This window comes from Neoarius graeffei, chromosome 1, assembly GCF_027579695.1.
Source record: "Neoarius graeffei isolate fNeoGra1 chromosome 1, fNeoGra1.pri, whole genome shotgun sequence".
In the NCBI taxonomy this organism is placed as follows: Eukaryota; Metazoa; Chordata; class Actinopteri; order Siluriformes; family Ariidae; genus Neoarius; species Neoarius graeffei.
The window spans coordinates 52,397,194-52,423,031 of NC_083569.1; the positions used below are offsets into that span (position 1 = coordinate 52,397,194).

Consider the following 25,838-nt stretch of genomic DNA (forward strand, 5'->3'; position numbering starts at 1 on the left):
TTATGTTCAAGTATTTTGTGATGCATTTTGAATATTCAGTGTATACGGGTAAACTGTTTAAGTAGATGTCAGTTTTACAGCTGTAGTACGGAGGATATTTAAATAATATTGGCTGGTGTTGAGTGGTGTATCAGATATATTCCATTCAGCTAGCATGGTATTGTTCGAGTCGAAGACGAGTTTAATATCATGCTTGCTGAATGGAATATATCTAATAAACCAAAAAAAGCCAGCTGTTATTTTTGTTGTTGTTGTTGTTATTATTCTACATACACACACTCTTCATATCAGCATTCTCAAAGGCCAACATTAGCTTACTTGCGAGTTGGCGCTGTTAGTGTGACAGTGCAGTCACCTCCAGCCAGTGTAAAGTTCATCAGTAGCGTTAGTGAAGGCCAATGCTAGCTTACCCATGAGTCGGCGCAGTAGTGCAGTCACCTTCCAATCGGTATAGCGTTCATCAGTAGTGTTTGTGAAGGCCAATTCTAGCTTACCCATGAGTCAGCGCTGTTAGCGCGGGAGTGCAGTCACCTTCCAATCGGTGTACCGTTCATCAGTAGTGTTTGTGAAGGCCAACACTAGCTTACCCTCTAGTTGGCGCTGTTAGCGCAGTAGTGCAGTCACCTTCCAATCAGTGTAGCGTTCATCAGTAATGTTAGTGAAGGCCAATGCTAGCTTACCCACAAGTCGGTGCTGTCAGCGTGGTAGTGCAGTCACCTTCCAGCCGGTGTAGCGTTCATCAGTAGTGTTAGCAAAGGCCAATGCTAGCTTACCCGTGAATCGGCACTGTTAGCGCGGTAGTGCAGTCACCTTCCAGCCAGTGTAGTATTCATCAGTAGTGTTAGCGAAGGCCAATGCTAGCTTACCTGCGAGTCGGCACGGTTAGCGCAGTAGTGCAGTCACCTTCCAATCAGCGTAGCGTTCATCAGTAGTGTTAGCGAATGCTAAAAAAGCAGTGCTATTGAGGGCAAGTAACACAGGCTAATGACCGAGAAACTAAGATTTCTGTCTCCAGACTCTTCTTCCACGCGCACACACTGCAGTATTTTTCACTCAGACTGAAGTATTCATTTCTCTGTGTAATTTACTTAGTTACTTTTAAAATCAACATGGCCAACTCCACACAACAGAGCAACCTGGCAGTGAAAATTCTCTCAAAATCTTACTTTTTTTTAACGAAGCAAACCTGGTGGCCATGTTTATTTACAAATTGTCACAGTCACTTGCTAGCATGGAAGTTTTACGTCTCCAACATGTCTCTCTTCCAGTTTTTCGATGTCCATTGTTATGTTTTTCTCTTGTAAAGATGCGTGAAGAATATCTAATGAAGTTTTGGTAGTCTTTCGGGTGTTCAGCGCATCTTTCTCTTTCCCGGCAAACACAGAAATGATTGTGCGCATGTGCAGCAGAAAGTTTCTCATTGGATATTCGCATCAGCTCCAATGTATGATGTCGTGTTGTCTTGACAACATTCAATATCGTAACAGTATTGCACGCTCATTGTCCATTGGGTAGAGTGGCATAATACACGTAGGATAAGCTATCTATATCGCATGCTATCGAACCAAATTAATGAAACCCATTCCATCGAAAAAGTGTCCTGTATGTATAGTAACTTTTGTTAATTGTTTTACGAGTCGCAGGAGGATATTGAGACGTTTGCCTTTCAAAATAAGGGCAAAAACTGGAGTGTTTTGTTCATGTAAGCGTAGTGAGTCATGTGGAGAAGTGTTGTTTCTATAGTAACAGCTAACATGCAATATTTTTCCCCTATGAGAGAGTCTTCAGGATAGAGGAGTTTGTGATTTCCTCTGTTTTGTTGGTCTGGTAGAAGGGAGAACATATACTCAGCAAAAATAAAAACTTGACACTCATTATTTTTCAAATAGTGTTTAGAAACTTTTCTTGAAAGAGTTCTTGTTGTGATCATGGTTAAATGCATTGTCAAGGGCATTACGTCACACATTCATTCTACTGGTCGGGCCTACGTAGCACGTGTGAGAGCACTGCACGCTAAAATCACGTTTCCACGTGACACAAGTGACGTGACCTATAGAGATCTTGCAGTCACGTGACCGGAAAGTACACAACCGCCATCTTGTCGGTCAAAAACACCGCTGAATACTGCTGCACTCGTGTACAGAATGGATCAATTTCAACCGACGGACTACACGGCTCATTTTTCTAATGAACAGATAACTAGATATATGTCTAAAATAAACGATCTACAGATTTGTGACCCTTATGGCTTACCAGACGGAGTTTTCACGACCGGATTTTGAACTGCCAGCGGAATACCCGGACGTGTATAATTACCTCATTAACTTTCCCTTGCTGTTCAGTGGTGAAGCACTGCGTGCCTATAAATCTCTGGACAGTTATCTTTACAGAAATTCAGGATTTGTCAGTGACTCAGATGTGGCATCTTGTAAACAAGAATCCTCATTGGATGGGTAAGTCACTTAAGTATTGAGTATAGCACTGACCAGCTGATTATAGAATAGAATAAGGTAATTCCAGCTCGTCCGTCTTGTTTACATGGATCTGGCGTTGGAGAGGTAGAGGCTTGGCAGTGGAGATTTGAGTGGCTGTTTTCTGAGCTTAGTCAACAGGCCGGCTCTGCAGCCTCGCTTTTGCTTCCGCTCCCGGCACCGCCTCCTTCGCTTTGCTTCCGATAACAATCCACGGAGACCCCGCTGGTCTCGCCATCTCGTCCGGAATGTTTTTTTTTTTTTTCTCGTCCGGAATGTTGTGCATGCGATGGAAATCGCTACAAACCGTCATTTTCTGCTGGAAACCAATGTCCAGCAAGTCCATACGGTTGTAGTGGATATTGAAGTCCGGTACAGACGAACAACATGCAAAAATACACACAAAAAACATAAAAACCGTGCACAGGTAGGGAGAGCTTGTAGCCGCAGCCGTTGTAGTAGAATTGTATATAGTAGGGTTTTCCAGAAGAAAAGGTAGAAGTAAAAGCAGAAGTATAAACCAGAAGTAGAAGTAGAAGGCAGAATATGGCGTTTGACCGACAAGATGGCGTCTGTCACAATCTGGATCGGCTGTGACGTCACATGCAAGTGCTCCATAGATACACGTGCAATTGATCTCATGGTAGCAGAGTAGAGTGTCATCTCAGAAAAACAAGGTTTTATGGTTAATTATTCGTTAATTTGCAGTGCCACGACTGTCAAACATTCAGCGTGAACGTGCCATTGGCATGCTGAATACGGGAACATCCGTCACTGACGTTGCGAGGGTTATGGGATGCAGTCGACAGACCATCCATAATCTCCAGACACGTCTCCATCAAACTGGCACCACAGCCGACCGTAAGGAACCCTCCACAGAACTTGCAGGAGCTTGGTGCTATGTTGGTACAAATATGGCGGTGCATTCCCCAAGCTGTGTTCAGATGCATCATCCAATCCAGGAGACGTTGTGAACGCCCATGGAGGACACACCCGATATTGACATGATTTCATTAAGTTGTGACTCACAGTTTTTGATCATGGACATTGTCGTCGCATTTCCGGTGGAACCGATTCCATGACAAACATGATCTGTATGCTATAGCATCTTTAATGACAAGATAATTGAATACAATCGTTATTTCAAACCTATTTTCCAAAATGTTCAAATTATTGACTTTGAAACGAGTGTAAAGTTTTTATTTTTGTTGAGTATATTTGCCCAAGATTCATCCATGAAACGAATGGTTGTAATCATTGCACAAATTCTGGAGTGCACTGCTGTCTTTCTATATGATGATGTGTACACGTTTTATCATACACTTACTGACGTACTGTTGGCACTGTAGCTCAATGTGCAAATGCAAATAGAATGCTGGTGTTTGACTCATCAGACATTTAACAGCAGAATCTTAAGGCATGACAGTAAATATGGTACATATAAAGCAATCCTTTTATGCAAATTTGTGTTATAGTACCTGGCACAGGCAGTGTGACGAGCATGATTAACTCTCCTAAGGGAATCAGGTGATATTTTGTCTGTGATTGTTTAATTGTGTGTAGTTTTTCTTGGTCTCTCCAGTAGCGTGATATTCAGATTGGTGGTGTTTTTCACGCTGGAACACATCTGCTTCTGTTTCTAAAGTGGTGATAATTAGGTGGTTGGTATAGGTGTGTTAAACGGAGAGAGAAAACATTTTTTTGTGAACTTTCAGGTTTTGTCACTATTTCTTGCCTCGATACTTTGTACAATTTATATCAGGAGCTGTAAAGCACAGTCCTAAACTCTGTGTGGATGGGAGTCCGTGAGTAGTTAACTGTGCAAAAGGCACACATGCTTAAAGCTAGATGGCCTTTCGATTTCATAAAATCGGTGAAATTTAGTTCCCGCGGAAATTTAGTCATTATGATATATGTTTATTTCTGTAATATCTTAAAAAAAAAACCAGGCCATTCTGTGGCTGGGAAGTTATTTAATTTGAGGTGATTCCCGAGCAAATAACGTCCATGAAATCGCTCACTTTGTGCAGTCAGGCAGACAGAAGTCGTCCGTATGCGCATGCGCAGGTTTACCTGCTTCTTCTTTTGGGTTTTACGGCAGCCGGCATCGACAGTGTTGCATTACTGCCATCTACAGGTTTACTTTGACCGTGCGCTGACAGTTCCATCATTCTGTTGCTAAACGAACAGCTGATCACACCAAGGTGCTCGCTGACCGCCGATATTTATTAGTTTGGTCCTGTGTTTCCTTTCCTTCGCAACATAACGTCTTTTTCTTCTCACTTTCCATTACTGTAGTCGGTCTTGCACATTTTATTCGCACACACTCATCCTCCATTTTTCTCTCCTGTTTCAAATTTGTATCCCACAATGTCTTGTGTGAATGGGGAAAGACCACTACATGATGCATGACGTAGTATCTTGAATTGGGTCATGGTGAAGCAGGAAAAAATAGCAGATAATTTAGGGTCACATGGCCTTAATTCATCACTTGTTCTATTTAAAATAATAATAATAATAATAAAATTGGAAGCCTGTGATTTTGAAATGGGTAGCTTTCGGTCCACTAAACAAAAATAATTGGGTGTCGGGGAAATTCTTTTTATGACCTACACTTGAAAAATCTGAAAGGCAGTACAGCTTTAAGTTATTCCATGAAATCGAGTTGTACAAGAGCTGAGAGCTGACGAGGCACATAGCACCAAGTTGGCTATAGAGGATTTCGACGTGACGTCACAGGTCACGTGACGCCCCAGTGTCCGCCATTTTGAAGGTCAAGCTAGTTAATGTCAACAACATAGTAGCTGGTATGTTACTGTAGCAATGTTTACGTTCAGTCATTTGGATGACTGTTAAAACCTTTCAGTCTCAAGTTTTTCCTTTACTGTATTTATTAGTTTACTGAGCTAGTGTGCTTGGGCAGGCTGGGAGTGAGCGCGCTAGCTCGGGCAGGCTGGGAGCGAGCGCGCTAGCTCGGGCAGGCTGGGAGCGAGCGCGCTAGCTCGGGCAGGCTGGGAGCGAGCGCGCTAGCTCGGGCAGGCTGCCCGAGCGCGCTAGCTCAGTAAACTAGTAAATCCAGTAAAGGAAAAACTTGAGACTGAAAGGTTTTAACAGTCATCCAAATGACTGAATGTAAACATTGCTACAGTAACATACCAGCTACTATGTTGTTGACATTAGCTAGTGCTAACAGCTAGCTGCTAGTGCACTACTACAACTACACCGACCCTAATAATACAGTTCATGGTCATTGCCTGGTAACAGCAAATTTATAACGGGCCATGTCTCAACAGACTAAGAAGTTATTTCAATGACATTTAATAACATTTTGTTTATCCTGAGGACCGAAAGTAAATGAAAATGTGAACAAACCTTAGCTGTAATAAGATGGCGACCACCGGCTCCAGGGACGACCCGCTGATGTAGGCATGTTACCCAGCCTGGTTTTTAACGACATAGGTATACAGATCATGTGGGCCGAAGTCAGGTAAAGACGAGGGCTTCGTGTACTTCCGTACATCAGTGAACAATCCTGGTGGAAGCAGGTAAACGTCGTTCTCTAAGCCTGCTAACCTCAGTTTTTGCAAATACCTCTCCCTCTGCTCGCCCTGTAAATGCCCTACGTCGCTGGATAGTGAAGGTGTTTTCTGCATCTCGCTCCTTTTTCTTTTATGTTTTTTCCCTGGTATTTCCCACACGCCTGACTGCAGGTCAGGAAGATCACCCGCGCTGCAAAGCCAGAAAAAGATAGCCTGGTAACGTGTACGGATCACGTACACCAGCATCATTGATTTTCTGGTGATATCGCTTCTTACTCGCGTCATCTAGGCTGGATAAAATACTCGACAATGAGACTTCGTCATGATCAACAGTGTATCGCTACCGGTAGTCGCCATATTTGTGACCGTCAAAATGGCGGCATAAATATTGTCGCTATGGAAACAATGACGTAGGCTGAAATCCTATATAAGACATGTATGACAAGATTAAGTGGAATAATTGCTTTATTCTATTCTCATTCACTGGATTTGGAGAAACGGAGCTTTTTTTTTTTTTTTTGCAAATTCGATGAATTAAAACTTTATACAAGACGTCCGACGGAATCATTTCCGCTTAACGGACACGTGACAAATTGCAAAAATGTAAAAAAAAAAATAAAAGATTTGGGGGGTTTTGTTTTCAGGTTTAGCAAAACACACTGCCATTTTTTCCCCCTCACTCTACGTGATGCATGACGTCATATCTTGAATTGGGTCATGGTGAAGCAGGAAAAAATGGCAGAGAATTTCAAGCCATGTGGCCCTAAATTCATTAATTGTTCTATTTTTAAAAAAAAACTAATAAAATTGGAAGTCTGTAATTCGAATTCAGTAGCTTTCAGCCCACTAAATAAAAATAAATGGGTGTCGGGGAAAATTCTTTTTTATAATCTACACTTGAAAAATCTGAAAGGCAGTCTACCTTTAATACACACCAAGCCCTTTTTAAAAAGTTTGAGAAGCCTTTGGAATGAGGTTTTGGTGATGGTGTGCAGTGCATTTTTCCCTCCTAACACAATATGCATTTCTGCCAAAAAGCTTAACTGTTGTCTCAAGTATCAACATAAAACGGTTACAGTGTTGTGTAATCATCCAGGTGCTCAGTTGGAAGCTTGAACAGGAATGCGGTGATTTTTCTCTGCAGTTTCCTTCTGTTGCCAAAGCCAAAATCTCATCCCAAATATGAAGTATAATAAAGCTCAGTAGGGATAAGAAAACATTACTGCAGGTCAGCAAGAACAGAAGAATCTGAAACATTTAATTACTTTGATGTTGCCTCTTACATCTGGCAGGAAATCCTTTTGGGAAGAATAACAAAAGATAAGAGCGTTCCTGCATACGTAAAAGACGAGGCACAAAATGCATGTATGAAATAAAGTAAGAATAAAATAGAGATAAAATAAGATTACTTTTTAGACTTCTTTATCTGATTTTAAATAAGATAAAATATTAAAATAAATATTGAAAATATGTTTAAATAATAAGTATTTAAAAGTAAAAAAAAAAATTATATATATATATATATATATATATATATATATATATATATATATGTGTGTTATTTACCAGCTGGGAGGTCCGTATTGTGAAATACCGTGACCGAGATCTTGAAAGTACTGAGTGAGGCCCTTTGGGCCGAGGTCAGTATTCAAGGCCGAGGTCACGGTATTTCACCATACGGACCGACCTTAAGCTGGTAAAGAATATATTTATTTTTTTCTTTACCAAATTCTAACAGAAAACGAGAGCGCCCGAAAGGGAAAACCGAGCCGAGCCGCCATTTTGAATCCTCATTCATGGCTGTAATGCAAATGGCTTCCTCCTCGGTATACAAGTGCACTTCCATGGCAGGAAAAAAACTAAATTTTGCCGCCTATGTAGTCCCCTATTTATACAAATAGGAGTCATTCAGGATTCAGCCATGTTTTTTGCTTGGCGTTAGCAAGTTAGAGGTTTTTAGCTTTCTACTGAAATGTTTTCTTTTATTTCTTCTTCCTCAGGGTAGTAAAACTCGCTTTCACTGTGAACACTGTCGTTATCGCTATCCATGCTGTAAAATTAATGCTATTCTCCTGAGAAATGCTGGCAAAAATTTATAAGATTTTTGATAATCTTGTAAATAAATCTTATTAAAAAAAAAAAAAAAGATAAATGTTGACAAAAAATGCTACTATGTTTGTTGTTGTTGTGAACGAGCGAGTCGTCAGAGGTCCGTAACGGGGGTCCGTATCGTAGGATACGGACCTGCTCGCCAGCCAATCAGAGCACAGGATTTGATGGAAACTGCCCCGTGGAGGAAAAAAAAAATGTATGCATAGCATAGATCTAATATCAGGCCTGTAGTACTTGAGTCCAGGACTCTGACTCGAGTCCGACTCATGTCCTAATTTTAAGGACTCGTGAGTCGACTTGGACTTGAGCACTGATGACTCGGATTTGTGCAATAACTGCATTCGGACTTGTAAGTTGGAGACGAGGACTCGGAGTCTTTATTTTTTGTAACATGCCATAATAATTTGGCACAAGATATTTACAGTGGGGCAAAAAAGTATTTAGTCAGCCACCAATTGTGCAAGTTCTCCCACTTAAAAAGATGAGAGAGGCCTGTAATTTTCATCATAGGTACACTTCAACTATGAGAGACAGAATGGGGGGAAGAATCCAGGAAATCACATTGTAGGAATTTTAATGAATTAATTGGTAAATTCCTCGGTAAAATAAGTATTTGGTCACCTACAAACAAGCAAGATTTCTGGCTCTCACAGACCTGTAACAACTTCTTTAAGAGGCTCCTCTGTCCTCCACTCGTTACCTGTATTAATGGCACCTGTTTGAACTCGTTATCAGTATAAAAGACACCTGTCCACAACCTCAAACAGTCACACTCCAAACTCCACTATGGCCAAGACCAAAGAGCTGTCAAAGGACACCAGAAACAAAATTGTAGACCTGCACCAGGCTGGGAAGACTGAATCTGCAATAGGTAAGCAGCTTGGTGTGAAGAAATCAACTGTGGGAGCAATTATTAGAAAATGGAAGACATACAAGACCACTGATAATCTCCCTCGATCTGGGGCTCCATGCAAGATCTCACCCTGCGGGGTCAAAATGATCACAAGAACGGTGAGCAAAAATCCCAGAACCACACGGGGGGACCTAGTGAATGACCTGCAGAGAGCTGGGACCAAAGTAACAAAGGCTACCATCAGTAACGCACTACGCTGCCAGGGACTCAAATCCTGCAGTGCCAGACGTGTCCCCCTACTTAAGCCAGTACATGTCCAGGCCCGTCTGAAGTTTGCTAGAGAGCATTTGGATGATCCAGAAGAGGATTGGGAGAATGTCATATGGTCAGATGAAACCAAAATAGAACTTTTTGGTAAAAACTCAACTTATCGTGTTTGGAGGAGAAAGAATGCTGAGTTGCATCCAAAGAACACCATACCTACTGTGAAGCATGGGGGTGGAAACATCATGCTTTGGGGCTGTTTTTCTGCAAAGGGACCAGGACGAGTGATCCATGTAAAGGAAAGAATGAATGGGGCCATGTATCGTGAGAGTTTGAGTGAAAACCTCCTTCCATCAGCAAGGGCATTGAAGATGAAACGTGGCTGGGTCTTTCAGCATGACAGTGATCCCAAACACACCGCCCGGGCAATGAAGGAGTGGCTTCGTAAGAAGCATTTCAAGGTCCTGGAGTGGCCTAGCCAGTGTCCAGATCTCAACCCCATAGAAAATCTTTGGAGGGAGTTGAAAGTCCATGTTGCCCAGCGACAGCCCCAAAACATCACTGCTCTAGAGATGTGCATGGAGGAATGGGCCAAAATACCAGCAACAGTGTATGAAAACCTTGTGAAGACTTACAGAAAACGTTTGACCTCTGTCATTGCCAGCAAAGGGTATATAACAAAGTATTGAGATGAACTTTTGTTATTGACCAAATACTTATTTTCCACCATAATTTGCAAATAAATTCTTTAAAAATCAGACAATGTGATTTTCTGGATTTTTTTTTTCCTCATTTTGTCTCTCATAGTTGAGGTATACCTATGATGAAAATTGCAGGCCTCTCTCATCTTTTTAAGTGGGAGAACTTGCACAATTGGTGACTGACTAAATACTTTTTTGCCCCACTGTATATCTACATTCATTTTTGTACGAATTTCGTGCAACCTGTGTGCCTTGGCGCGTGCATCAGATAGACTCCCAAGTGCGCGCCGGACAGCGCGCGCACCAAGCGGACTCTCGCACATGCGCCATAAACGGTTTCACATAAAGGCAGCAACAGCCACCGTCAAATGGTGCGGTTGGAGTCTTGTTTTTGGACTCAACTCGGACTTGACTCGAAACTTTCTTTAATGATTCGAACTTGAACACTGGGAACTCGAGACTGGACTTGGACTCGAGGTTTAGTGACTTGACTACAACACTGCCTAATATAAATAGTAAACCTATAAAACAGCCTATAGGGCAGTGGTGGTTCAACAGTTAAGGCTCTGGGTTACTGATCAGAAGGTTGGGGTTTCAAGACCCAGCACTGCCAGGCTGCCACCATTGGGCCTTTGATCAAAGCCTGTGAAGACCCTATTTTCCCATCTCTTTGGGTCCAAATATTTACTAGGGACAAAAACGGTTGAATTTGATCCAGTATTCAGCTGTAACTCTATAACCAGTGTCGTGGAAACTCTCTCAAGCAAGAATAATTCAAAGAGTTTGCAGAAAAGTTTAGACTTTTAATAAATCAGTCAACAAAAGCCGAGTCAGTCTGCAGAGTCCTCTGACTCCAAAATGCAAAGCATTCATTTTTATAGTGTTCTAGCAAAGTTTGATACAATTTAGCAAGTATAATGAATCCTGATTGGTTCACACATCTCACCATACAAGACCTTGTTTCCATCAATGTTTTCTATTGGGCCATATCAACCCTCTGAGTTTCAAGTTTGTCTCCACCAATATTTCTAGTGTGGCACTGACTTTTTTTTTTAATAAATGATACTTTCAGGTCTCGTTCTACCAGCATTTCCAAGGCCACACTGAGCTCACTAAAAAAAATCATTAAACAAGGCTGTTAATCTGAATTAACTGTATATGGGGGGACACGGGGGGACTGATCTCGAGATGGTGAAGGCCAGAGGTGAAGAAACCTTTCAAAGGCTTTATTCTGATTTTATACATAATTCAAAGTTCTATAACAATATACTGTTTTAACCAATCTCTTTGTAATTTCTTTTTAAGTAGAATCGACTTCATTTACTCTTTACTGAAAATCAACATAATTGGCTTTAAATCAAAATGCAATCAACTTAAATCACTCACTGTATGTATGATTACATCAAGATATATATATCACGGCTCGAAATTCGCGGTGGTCCGGTCGCCCGAGGGGACTTAATTTGTCATTTGGTGGGTAATTCCTGTCACTAGCCAGCCCGGCTGGCTAGTTGAAAATAAAAAAATATATATGAAGCGAAGATTCAGACACACCGTCAACTAAAGCCGCCACATATTAAGCATCCGCCATGTCTGTGTTAATCGAAGTGTTTATCGGCAGGACGGAAAATACCGAAGAATTCTGAATCATATCGTGTACGAGTCAGGCTGTCAGTTTTTTCACTACTGTGCATGCATATAACGCATCTCGCTGAATATCGCGGTAATCACGTTATCAAATTCAATAGATGTGGCCACATTATCGCCCGTTTAAACACGTGTTTTTGTTGTTGTTTACATCTACATCTGCCAAAGCTACGTTGCGATGTGGAATTTTCTGAAAGGTGTACAGAAACCGCCAGGGACGGGGACAAAGCGACCTCGGTCTGAAGAGGAAAAACGACAAAGGACTTATAAGCAAACGTGGGAGCAGGGTAGGCCTCGGCTGCGATACGATTTTTATGGAATAATAAATTTTTTTCAAGTTGATTCCTAGTCAATATGACGCTCCTAATGCTTTCTCTCTCATAAATGGTTAAATACAGAAAGCATGTTGGACATATTTTGGGTGCTATAGTCATGATAGTAAGTATATTTGTTTTCAGTACTCGTACACCAAGTTGCCAAGTTTTCCAATATATTATTATTTGTTGATATTATATTATGGTGCTCTGTGTTGTTCTCATTTATATATTTAACAACAGTATCAAAATACTTGGGTCTTGAAATCAATGCACATTAGTCATAAACAATGGTAACTACTCTCTTTTGTGTTATTTTTGACAGAAGTAAAATTCATACATGAACAAATTTTGGCTAGTTGATTTTCTGTTTGGCTAGTTACTTTGGAAGGTAACTAGTCCGGCTGACTGGTGAAAAAAATATATGAATTTCTAGGTGTGTGTGTGTGTATATATATATATATATATATATATATATATATATATATGTGTATGTATGTATGTATGTATGTATGTGTATATATATATATATATATATATATATATATATATACACACACACACACGTACATATATGTGTATGTATGTATGTGTGTGTATGTATGTGTATATATATATATATATATATATATATATATATATATATATATATATATATATATGTGTATATATATATATATATATATATATTGTGTGTGTGGTGGTACATATGCATATAAAATCACCACCCCAGCAACTGCAAAACAGCTGTACAGTGTAGTTCTCCAGAGAAATCATTTGCATCAAAGTAAACCACTTGTGTTCGCCACTGACAGACTCATAATGTTATTATAAGTGTTGGACAACGTCGAAAGGATCCCCACAGAGATACAACTGTGTCTGTTTATTTCAATAACTGGAAAGAAACTGTAGAAAATGACTGTTTCTACACTCAGTGTTTTACCGGTCTCTGATGCAGCACCATGTTCCATGTTGTCCGACAATTATAATGATATTATGAGTCTGTCAGTGCAAAAGCAAGTGGTTGACTTTGACGCAGATGCGTTCCCTGTAGAATTACATTGTATGATTGTTTTGCGGTTGCCAGTTATAACATTCTAACATTGTACTCAATACTGGACCATTTTTGTCCTGAGTAAATATTTGGAGCCATAGAGATGGGAAAATGGGGCCCAGGTTTAAAAAAAAAAAACCTCAGAATATTCCTTTAACTCTCTCTGCTCCAGGGTAGCTGTGTCATGGCTGACCCTGAGCTCTGACCCCAGCTTCTTAACAAGCAAAGAAAGAATTTCTCTTTGCTGTAATGTACTATATGTGAAAGATAAAGGCTTATTATTTTTCTATATAGTATGCATCATATATAACCCCAATTCCCAAAAAGTTGGGAAGCTGTGTAAAACGTAAATAAAAACAGAATCAGTGGTTTGCAAATCACCCCATATTTCATTGAAAATAGTACAAAAACATCAAATGTTGAAACTGAGAATCTTTTATTTTTTATTTTTTGAAAAATATAAGCTCATTTTGAATTTAGTGCCAGCAACATGTTTCAAAAAAGTTGGGACAGGGGCATGTTTACCAATATGTTGCATCACCTCTACTTTTAACAACACTCTCGAAACATTTGGGAACTGAGGAGACCAATTGCTGTAGTTTTGAAAGAGAAATTTTGTCCCATTCTTGCCTGATATACAATTTCAGTTACTCAACAGTTTGGGGTCTCCTTTGTCATATTTTGCACTTCATAATGCTCCAAATGTTTTAAATGGGAGACAGGTCTGGACTGCAGGCAGGCCAGTTTAGCACCCAGACTCTCTCACTATGGAGCCATGCAGTTGTAATACATACCGAATGTATTTTGGCATTGCCTTGCTGAAAGAAGGAAGGCCTTCCCTGAAAAAGATTTTGTCTGGATGGCAGCATGTTACTCCAAAACCTGTATATATCCTACAGCATTAATGATGCCTTCCCAAATGTACAAGCTACCCATGTCATGTGCACTAATGCACCCTCATACCATCATAGATGCTGGCTTTTGAACTGTGCACTGATAACAAGCCCAATGGTCCCTCTCCTCTTTAGCCTGGAGGACGTGGTGTCCAAGATTTCTAAAAATAATTTCTAATTTCGATTCATCCGACCACAGGACAATTTTCCACTTCGCCTCAGTCCATTGTAAAAGAACTTGAGCCCAATGAGGATGGTGGTGTTTCTGGATATTGTTTATATGTGGTTTAACAATACCTTCTCAGCCTCTCTGGGATGCTCTCTTTATACCCAAACATGTTATTGACCTTTTACAAATTAACTTTATTTATTTATTTATTTATTTATATAAACAAGCATTACACAACTTTTTCCAGTCTTTTGTTGCCCCTGTCCCAACTCTTTTGAAACATGTTGCTGGCACTAAATTCAAAATGAGCATATATTATTCAAAAATTAATAAAATGTATCAGTTTCAACATTTGATATGTTGTCTTTGTACTATTTTCAATAAAATAATCATAGAAAGATTTCTATGATTTGCAAATCATCGCATTCTGTTTTTTATACCCCCACTCTGAAGGAGGGGGGGGTGTACTGGTTTACCTCTGTCCATCCGTCTATATCTCCGTCTGTCCAAAACACCCTTTTTCTCAGCAACCACAAATCATAGCCACTTGGTACCAAACTTCAACTTGGGGTTCTATACCGTGTATACCGTTTTCAGGTCTGTCGCATATCAGCTTCCTGTTTACTGACTGAATGTGTTTACGAAACATATAGAGTGGATTTTGACGCTATTTCAAGAAGCAAAATGCTATTTCAAAATGACAGTTTACCAGGATGCTATTTGAAATCCCTGAGAACACTGCTTTTTACTTACTTGTTTCAGGGTTAATTATTTGTTGAAGTCAACAGTCATAATGAGTGTCCTATTCCTTCGATTGCTTGCATTCTGATATAAGCGAGAGTGGGGGGATACGTAAGCAAGCAGTAGTTCACAGTTGATCTTGTTATTTACATTTTACATCACATCCCAACAGGGCAGCACGGTGGTGTAGTGGTTAGCGCTGTCACCTCACAGCAAGAAGGTCCGGGTTCGAGCCCCGTGGCCGGCGAGGGCCTTTCTGTGCGGAGTTTGCATGTTCTCCTCATGTCTGCGTGGGTTTCCGCCGGGTGCTCTGGTTTCCCCCACAGTCCAAAGACATGCAGGTTAGGTTAACTGGTGACTGTAAATTGACCGTAGGTGTGAATGTGAGTGTGAATGGTTGTCTGTGTCAGCCCTGTGATGACCTGGCGACTTGTCCAGGGTGTACCCCGCCTTTCGCCCGTAGTCAGCTGGGATAGGCTCCAGCTTGTCTGCGACCCTGTAGAACAGGATAAAGTGGCTAGAGATGATGAGATGAGATCACATCCCAACTTTTTTGGAATTGGGGTTGTACATCTATAGCTGTGCTGAAGTGCAAGTACAGCAGTATCTTGAGTTACAGTTGTATAGAGTGTTGTTATCCACTGATGAGGTGATTATTCATAGATGAGTTAGTTGGCGTACCTCAGGTATCAAAGGGAACCAAATTCAGCATGGGTAGAAATAGCAGCATTGCAGAGGATTATGGGTAATTTGCTGAGCTGTGCCACACCTCCCAGTAGAAAAGCAGTATAATAGTCCTCCACACCATTAAGCAGGTCTGAAGAGCATCTATAGGAAAGATCTGATGCAAATAGAGTCTGTCATTTATTAAATCCAAGGGTTCATTTACTTTTTTTCAAGAGTGGCCTGTGAATTCTTAATCATTTTGTTTAGTTCAGACAGTAAAACTACTGTTGCTTGTATCTTTATGGTTTAGGTAGAAAGAGTTTGTCTTTTGTTATGACTTGGGTAAAGATCAGACTGCAAAAGTTTACAATTGATAATGAGTTAGAACCAGTAGATGCTGCAGTACATCTTTCGCCTACATGTTGTTCTTTTTGTTCCACTAGGCCGTACCAGCATGGAGGAGACATGTTGGCAGCCATCACAGACACGCTGACTCAGTGCTCCCGGAAGGACCAGGCCACTCCAGCAGCTCTGGCACTGCAGGGCCTTCACGAGCTGTGCAGAGCTGAGGTCTGAAATCCAGCTGCTATCCTATAGAAGTCTTACTACTTCTGATTTAATGGCTAACCTTAGGCAACTCGCATCAGGAAGCTCTGTTCAGCAAATACAGGCCAGAATTAGGATAAAGCATGGTGAGGCAGCTTTCAGCTACTATGTTGAACTCAGCTAGAACAAAGTCCCAGGTGATGTCAGATAAGCGCACACACTGCAGACCGAAAACATTTCTCTTCAGTTTCAAAACCATTCCTTGGTGCCTTTAGCGCTTGAGCATTCACCTTCTATTTCTTTTACTTTATTCCTAGTCCTGCCTTTTTAACAATTTATATTTATCCAGCGCTCTGAAATCTCTCACGTCTAAGGATGTGCTATATAAATCAACTTGTATTGTATTTTAGAAGATCTTTGTTGTCTTCGAGTAATACTGATCCCAGCTTTTGATGAGAAATTCAGGAGTGGATAAATCATTAATCATAAATTCACTGACTAGCCAGCGGGATGAGTAAAACCCCAGTCTCATAGTCTGGTTGCCTGGAAACTGACTATGCTAAAAATTGGTAACTAAAATACTGTAATAGCTAGTGAACTAACTTGCTATAAATGGAATAAGTGCATTAATCAAGTTTCTAACATAGCACATTGTGCTTGCACCCTCAACAGAAGGGAAGTGAGTTTTTGGCCAGTATTTCAAGTATGGTGTTCTGTCCTCACATCACACACAAAATCTATTATTCTATCCACATTCACTGGATATGAGCAATCGCACACTCTGATTGGCTACTCTACTACTAGACTATCAGCTCCTATAGAGGGCTACCGCATGACGTCACCGCGCCGCGAGATTTTGTTAGGCGCCATATTGGAAGACCAAGTACATGCACTCACAATATAAAACAAAGTACGAGCGAGAGTAAAGTGACACGATGGCTGATAATTCGGGTTATGTGAGTACATTACCAGCTGCAGAAAGGGCACGGTATGTGGAGAAACTGGCTGTGATTGATGGGTTTGACCCACATGATAAGACTCGCGGCAAGGGAGAATGGAAACATAAGGAGGACCTGACACCAATTCTGCCGTCTGTTTGCTACCCAGACATTGTAAACTATTTGTTGTTTACACCCAGTGCCTACACTGCTGATGACTTGAATGCCTACAAAGGGCTACAGGCTTACAATTATGTTGTTAGTGGCTTGGTTCGTGATATTACAGCTGTTATTAAGAATAACCTACACGTAGTTATGGCCAAGGTAATCTTGTTGATATTTATCTTTTAATAATATATCTTTTCAGTTGAAAAATTACTTTTTGTTACTATTAAGGTATCCATAATTTAGGTTAATTTATCCATTATACATATGTATTTATGATATATGCCTACACAACAACTATGCTTTATTTATATAATAGGAGGGAGAGCAAGCCCCAAACCATCCTAAATTATTATTATTATTATTAAATTGTAGAAGTCTGGGAGGCTTGCTCCTCATACAGTTATCAACTTGGGGCCAATTTAGCATGTTTTAAATCTGAATTTCTTGCGTTTGCTTACCTCAAAGTGTCCGCAGATCATGCACAGACTTATCCATTATATCCACAGTTTTTTGCCAAGTCTCACACAGGTTTCTTTCAAGTCTACTGTTGGGCCAATAAATCATAAATAAAACAGCTCAGATTTGTTTGTTTAAGTCGTTTGCCACTCCACTTTATTCTCGTGGGTTCACATACCGCTGCCGTTATTTCCCCCTAATCACGAGTTTGTTGGTCTTCCAAAATGGCGCAGGGTCTGTTTACTTCCGGTTTCGGGTGACGTCAGTGAAGGAAAAACAAAATGGCGGAGCGTGTTGCTGAACCAACCGAGGATGAAATAAAAACTCTACTCGAAAACAAAACCCCAAAAATTATTTTAAAAAAAGCAACAAAATATGGAATGTATCGATGGTAAGAATGTATCTTTATTTTTCAAGAATTATTGTAGCATTTTTCACAAATTGCTCCTGTCATTTCGCCGGTTTGTTTGCATTCTAAGCGGAAATGATTTTGTTCGATGTTTTGTGTGAAGTTTTTATTTATCGAATTTGCTAAAAATAAAAATGTTCTTTCTCTCAAAATCCAGTGAATGTGGAGAGAATAAAACAGTTATTCCACTTGATCTCATTGTACATGGCTTATAGCCAACTCGGTGCTACGTTCCTCGTCGGCTGTCAGCTCATGCATGATGAGATTGAGTGGAATAATTGTTAAATATTCAGTATTATTCTGGGTACGGCTGGGAGTTCTGTAAAAGCCTTGCACTGGACTTTATTTTGCTTCATTTGATCAGTGTTTCCACATACCTGAAAAGATTGTCAATTATTCATTTACACTAATTAATCTGCTTTGTAAAAATAATTGTACAGTCATCCAGATGGTTCCACAGATGATGTGTGTCAGTTTTTGCCAGAGTTACAGCATTGAAGTGTGCCACAGTGTTGAAGTGCTTCACGTTTTTTGCATGCATGCAAAATCAAAACTGAAGTCGGTAAAGAGAAATGTTTTTCTTCTTTTTCTGGTTGTTAAGCCTACTTGTCTACTGGGCAACAAATTAAAAAAAAAAAAATTAAAAATTGCTTTGGCACATAACCTGCTTATCCCATGCACCTGGGCTTGTGATTTGTCCATACATGCTGAAGTGTTTCACTTTGCACTGTTACTTGTAGCATCAGTTTAAGCTGCCATTTATAGGAGCAGATATCTGCTATTATGTTCAGACAAATATTGGGAAAGGTTCTCTACTGCTACACTATGATATACGGCCAAATGTTGGTGGAAACCTGACCGCTGCATTTAGATGTGGTTGTTGAACATCCTATACCAGATTTAACCTCCACTCCACTGGGAAGGCTTTCCACTAAATTTTGGAACATGACTATGGAGATTTGTTCATTAAGCCTCAAGAGTATTAATGAGGTCAGGTACTGATGTTGGATCAGAAGGCCTGGTGTGTAATCGGTGTTCCAGTTCATCCCAAAAGGGTTCAGGTCAGGGCTCTGTGCAGGACAATCTAGTTCTTCCAGTCCAGCCTTGGCAAACTGTGCAGCACGGTGGTGTAGTGGTTAGCACTGTCACCTCACAGCAAGAAGGTTCTGGGTTTGTGGCCAGTGGGGGCCTTTCTGTGTGCCGTTTGCATGTTCTCCCCGTGTCGGTGTGCGTTTCCTCCGGGTGCTCCGGTTTCCCCCACAGTCCAAAGACATGTGGTTAGGTTAACATGAGGCAGCCTTAGGCTGAAGTGCCCTTGAGCAAGGCACCGAACCCCTAACTGCTCCCAGGCGCTGTAGCATAGCTGCCCACTGCTCTGGGTATGTGTGTGTGTGTTCACTGCAGAGGAGGAATTTCGCTGTGCTTGAGTGTGCATGTGACAAATAATGGCTTCTTTTTCTTCTTCTTTATAGACCTCACTTTGTGCACAGGGGCACTGTTATGCTGAAATATGTTTGGACCTTTTAGTTCCAGTGAAAGGAATTTTTAAAGCTACAGCATACAAAGACGGTCTACACTAGTGTGTGTGCGCGTTCAACTTTGTGGTAACAGTTTGAGGAAGAACCACATATAGAATAGAATAGAATGCCTTTATTGTCACTGCACAAACGTACAACGAAATTTAGTTCATCACAGGAGAGCAAAGCCGCTGCATACGTACACACCACCACTCTTGAGCACTTCAGCCCAAAGCCGTCCTATGTTAACCTAACTGCACGTCTTTGGACTGTGGGGGAAACCGGAGCACCCGGAGGAAACCCACGCAGACACGGGGAGAACATGCAAACTCCACACAGAAAGGCCCTCGCCGGCCGCTGGGCTCAAACCCAGAACCTTCTTGCTGTGAGGCGACAGTGTTGACCAATACACCACCTTGCCACACCATATAGGTGTGATGGTCCACAAACGTTTGGCCGTATAGTGTACATTAATCTCATATGTAGTCTGAAACGTTTAAGTCTGATGTATACAGTATTTTGGTGCATATATTATACCCTTTTAATTCACGGTGCTACTTCTGGTGGCCTAAACAGGTGGTAGATTTAGGCTCCACATGGAAGGCGCTTTCTCCCAAGCTGAGCTGCGAGACAAGGCCCCTGGTGTTGAAGGCCATAGCTGAGCTTCTGTCTCTGGTGCCCTCGCTGCATGTCAAAACAGAACAATATGAGGTCGGGCTACATTTTTCTCCCACTTCTGCAATCTTTTAGATCCATGTGTTTGTTATATAGTTTGTTTTATATGACGAAGTGCTGCTGAAAATTGTCTTTTTTTTTTTTACTTCAACCGTGTTCTGTAGAATTTTAAAAGTGAAGTAGTCAGTGTTCTGTGGAGCTACACTCTGAGTCAGGTCTGTATCAGTATCTTTGTATTTTCGACTAATATCCTGTATTTTCTAAAGCATTAAATTATGGTATTTAAATTGCTACTGCTTGTATTGGGTACCATTTCAGGATGCCGAGGTAGCTAGCAGTGGATACAGAGCCCTGTCTGAATTCCCAGAAGCCTCTCACTCAATCTTGCACCTTCCTGAGCCAGTACGTCCCGACTCGCCATATTTACAGCTGTATGGCTTTATCGGATTTATAACGTGATACATTCATCACTTTTATTGGTTATGTGATTAAACTCACAGGCCAGACCAGAAGGGAAGCAGCCATGTGATGAAGATGAGGAGGAGAATGAGAATGAAGAAGACCTGACTGTTCCAGGCTCTTCATACATTAAGCTTGTTGGTCTCACGCCACAGGCAGTTTTACCAGGTAAAATCATATCTTAATCAAGCTCTGAAATCCAGATCATACTGTATTTACTTAAATGTGGAATGTTACATTTATATCCTCTATACACCCCCCTCCCCCCCCACACACACATGCGCGCGCACACACACACATGGGCTTGTGTGTGTGTGTGTGTGTTTATGTATGCACCCTCATATAGAGCTATACCATTTGTAGAGCCATTTCTGTTGCTCTTTGAGATGAAAAGCTTTTACTCTCACCTGGATACTTGTAAAGCTACAGCTTACAGCTCAATACAGCTTACAGCTCAATACCACTTCAGCCACTTCAAGTTATATCATTTATGCTGGGAGCATGGAGCATACTGACCCCAGTATACATCAGGGTGCACAAAGCGAGATTCATAATGATATAGTTTCCCCAGGGTTTGAGTGGAAGACCTTAAGTGTCCTGCACAGACCCCTGACCTCAACCTCACTGAACACCTTTGGGATGAACTGGAACACTGACTGCACCCCAGGCCTCCTCACCTGACATCAGTGCCTGACCTCATTAATGCGTTTTGGGTGAATAAGCACAAACAGCCACACTCCAAAATCTAGTGGAAAGCCTTGACAGATTATTGTAGCAGCGAAAGGGAACTAAATCTGGAATGGGATGTTCAAAAACACACATGGGTGTGAGGACCAGGTGTCCACAAACTTTTGGTTATATTCTTTTTCTTTTCTTTCTTTGGCAGTCCAATCTCAAGAGACCCTCATTGTCACACTCCTGGAGTGGGTTCTGCTGTGGCTATAGAGCCCGATTCTCGACTTGCAGTCTCTGTTGCAAACCGAGCAGATGGCAGGTGTGTTCAGGGTTGTCATTGATGTCTCTTAGTTCTTTCTGGCTCTTTTTCCAGCTTCATTCTGGCCCCTCCTTTTATCTGCCTCTGTGATTCCCTTCCGGATGGCCTGGTGCCAGGCTGTCCACAGGGATGCTGCGGGTGATCGTGTCTCTCTTGCACACGTTCCGGAATCTCAGTGCAGGGTGACCAACACGCCTGATGCCTGTGCCCAGCTGGCCAAACAGAATGTCTTTTGGTAGTCTTCTGTCCTTCATAGGTCAGATATGTCCCAGCCATCGGAGGCATCTTTGGCTGAGCAGGGAGTACATACTTGGGATTTTGGCACATTGCAGGATGACGATGTTTGGTATGTGGTCCTGCCAGCTGATACCAAGAACGCAACTGAGGCATCACATGCGGAAGGCCTGCGGAAGCAGATGCTCTTGGCGCTTGTATGTGCTCCAGGTCTCACTTCCGTACAATAAGATGCTGTTTCTGTGTTTGTCAAGTGCAGGGTTTCCATCTGCTTATCGTGCTTGAGCAGTGCACTAAGCTCCATGCACCCTCTGGAGCAGCAGATGTTGGTGGGCCAACACCTACCTGTCCAGGGGCTTCCTAGCTTGAGGCGGACGGCGATCGGCCAATAGTATACAATGATCCTTCCCACTGTCAAAGCTGACCCATGGCACCCTGTACCCTATGCCCATCGAGAAGGGCTTATAACCCATAGACTGACAGCTTCCATGTTGTGTCCTCACTCTCGGGCGAGGCTGGAGTGGCCTCTCCAGGGCGCAAAGCCTAGGCAAAGGGTATGGAGATTCTGGGCTGCCCAAACATCAGAATCCCCCTCTCAGCCTTGATGGTGGTAATCCAAAGGAATGCAGAGCATGATATTTGGCACCATCTTGGCTGCAGGATTGAAATCAGGGTGCCTTCCCCTAGACGGACTGCCTTCCTAGGATCATGACCTCTGTCTACCCGTGCCCTATTTACCCATAGCTGGGGGTCTGGTTCATGGGTATCAGGGCATGTCCACACGCTGGTGGGCCATGCATGCCGCATGTCTGGGAGCCAGACCTCCTCCAAGCTCCCTGCGGTTTAGCCTGGGGCCTTGTGGTGCCAGTTTTCGTCTGTAGCCACGTGGAAGCACTGCATAGGACTTGCTGTGGAGAGGCTATGTACTGGCAGGAGAGACTTGCGCACTCGACTCTCTTTTCGCAGTGCTACACAGCAGCTTCACTACCCAACGGTGATGGCTGAAAGCGAGAGGTGGCAAGTACACAGATGCTACGCCTACACACTACACACTTTTGGCAGACTGTGGTCCTGTTTGGTACATTTATATGAAAATCCAAAAATTGTCCTAACTAAAGAAAAAGTATGTGTTCCTACCAAACAAGGTAGGGCTTTTATTTATGAAAATAGCAATTTTGTTGTTTATTTTAACGTAGTATGGTTTAGGCTTGTAGTACTCAAGTCCACGATTCAGACTTGAGTCCGACTTGTGCCCTAATTTTAAGGACTTGTTACTTGACTTGGACTTGAGCACTCATGACTTGCACTTGGACTTGTGCGTTAATTGCATTAGGGTTTGGAAATTGGAGACGAGGACTCAGATTTTTTTATTACCTCCGCCAAGGAGGTTATGTTTTCGGTAGCGTTGGTTTGTTTGTTTGTTTGTTTGTTTGTCTGTTAGCAACATTATGGAAAAAGTTATGAACGGATTGCTCTGAAGTTTTTTCCAGAGGTGTGACTGGGCACAAGTAACAATCCATTAAATTTTGGCGGTGATCCGGATCACCTTCTGGATCCTGGAATTTTTTAAAGGATTCTTGGTGGTCTGCGCTCTCCGAGTGCTTTTCTAGTTTATTTTTTGTAACATGCCATAAAATTTGGCATAAGATATTTATATCTACATTAATTTTTGTACTAATTTCATGCAAGAGTGTCACACCTGTGCACCTTGGCACATGCATCAGATAGACTCTCGGGCGCACTCCAGACAGCGTACGTGCCAAGCAGACTCTCGCGCTTATGTCTTGAACAACTCACACCTGCACAGGATTAAGGCGCAATCAACGTGCCTATATTAAAAACTGTGGAAAAAACACTTACTTTGCGAAGTATTGAGTTGCGTTGCTGACACATTACCGAGCCTTATTTCCTTGTTTGGTTTCCTGATTCCCGATTTCCTGTTTCTCGTCTTTGATTCTGCCAAGTCTACGATAGCCTGTTTGTGCCTCGCTCGACCTATTGCCTGTTTCACTGTTTTATGATTTTGCCTGCTGTTCTGGATTGTTTACCGTCTTCACTTGTATTAATAAACACACCTTCTGTACTCACATCTGTCTCCCAACCATCTCTGGCAGAACACTTCACACTCCCTGATAAAGAGAATCCACATTCACCTGTTCATATGTCATGCTCAGGAACAAACTAATGTTAACCCTTTGATGCAAAACATATGCACACCCCTTCTAATGCATAACATGGGTCAGAAATGACCTGCATTTATTTTCCAGGTTATTTCATGCTGACTGAGTTTTTCTTTGCTCTATCTTTTGAAATCAATTTATTTTATGATTGAATATTCCAAGTATTCTTTAAATATCTTGTTTTTAATTACCACAAATCATTAATTTAATTTTTTCTTTCCTACTTTATGAACAAAAATACTTTTTATATTACTACACATGGGTCATCCAAGTGTGATTTAAAATTAAATGTCTTAATACGATAATAAATAAATTATAAATTATATAAATTATAATAATAATTTGTTTCAAGTAATTACTTTAGCAGTGAATGGGGCCAGTTATTTATTTATTAACTATGTAGTTAGCTAAGCCAACTACAATAAAATTAGCTAACTAAAGTAGAATATGTCAACAGCTAGGTAGCTAATAGTAATTACTTGTAACTTTCTGACAAGTAACCTAAACACAATTTTTTTCTAAGGTAACGTTAGAACAATTGAAAAACATTACTTGCATGTATGAGATGGGCAAAGGGCGCTGTGCTGAGCTGTGAAATGTCTGACACAAGCACAATTCACAGTTCCCACCAAACGCTGGAGTAAATGCATGCGGGTCGGTTCTGACCCATGTGTGTAAACTTGATGTAGAATTACAAAAGCTGTGCTTGTTCATAACTTAAGAAAGGAAAAATAAAAATGATGATTTGTGCTAAACAAAAACAAGATATTTACTGCATATTTGGAAAAGTAAATGACAAAATGAATGTATTTCAAAAGTATATCATAGAAACACTCAGTCATACATGAAATAACCTGGAAAATGAATGCAGGTCGTTTTTGACCCATGTTGTGCATTAGAAGGGTAGTGATACAAAAAGGGTTTTTATTCAAAAAGTAAGAAAGGAAAAAATAAAATAAGGATGTATGATAATCAAAAACAAGTTAATTGAAGAATACCTTGAATACTGAATGATGGAATTAATTTATTGCAAAGATATAGAAGATAAAAACTCAGCCGGGTCACTTTTGACCCATGTTTTGCATCAAAGGGTTAATGGTGCTAAAACAGCCACCGTCAAATGGTGCAGTTGGAGTCTTGTTCTCGGACTCGACTCGGATCAATAGTGGACTCGACTCAAAAATTTTTTTAATGACTTGGATTTGACTCAGACTTGAACCCTGGGGACTCGAGACTGGACTTGGACTCAAGGTTTAGTGACTCAACTACAACACTGGTATGGTTAGCATTAATAGCATCCATAATCTGTCAGAAACTCAAACAGATGGTATTCCCTCACCATAAAAGCCTGGGGACAAATCTCTGATATCTATCTTTATCTCAAAAAGTGAGGAATATAGCTTATGAGAACATGCAGGAGAGTTTGTAGGCCAGCTGCTATTGGAACAATAGTAGTCCATCATCTCAGCATACACAGGATGAAAGGAAATACTGTGAATTTATCAGCAAGTTGGCATATGCCATGGAGGATGGTCTTTACATCTTTAGCTATAATATGTACAGTATGCTACACAGCTTGTCAGCCATCTCATGCTGTTGCTTTGGTTGATTTATTTTTCTTAGCTGTACATATTCTTGCTATTCATTAAAACATGACATTTATTTTCACCATAGGAGACACCATGTAGTTTGATATACACCAAAAACTGACTGTGCATTTTGAGGAAACAGATATTTGTTAATGTTAATGAGCTATTTCTCTCATTTAGTAGTCATGAATAGAGTTAATTCAACTAAGGTGGGACATTAAAGATTTGTCAGCAGAATGTGTACTAATT

At 41.1% G+C, this 25,838-nt stretch overlaps 1 protein-coding gene across 3 annotated transcripts in view; it reads left to right on the forward strand.

The window, feature by feature from the left end:
- focad (focadhesin) overlaps positions 1-25,838 on the forward strand; it is a 195,467-nt gene that overhangs the window by 97,088 nt on the left and 72,541 nt on the right. For all 3 annotated transcript variants that reach the window (XR_009655645.1, XM_060934188.1, XM_060934197.1), the window contains exons 15-19: positions 15,868-15,994; positions 20,035-20,169; positions 20,298-20,348; positions 20,452-20,535; positions 20,634-20,760. Coding sequence is in view for 2 of the 3 variants with exons in the window: in XM_060934188.1 (XP_060790171.1) it covers positions 15,868-15,994; positions 20,035-20,169; positions 20,298-20,348; positions 20,452-20,535; positions 20,634-20,760 (524 nt within the window). In the remaining variant the exon portion in view is untranslated. The remainder of the gene's footprint in view (positions 1-15,867; positions 15,995-20,034; positions 20,170-20,297; positions 20,349-20,451; positions 20,536-20,633; positions 20,761-25,838) is intronic.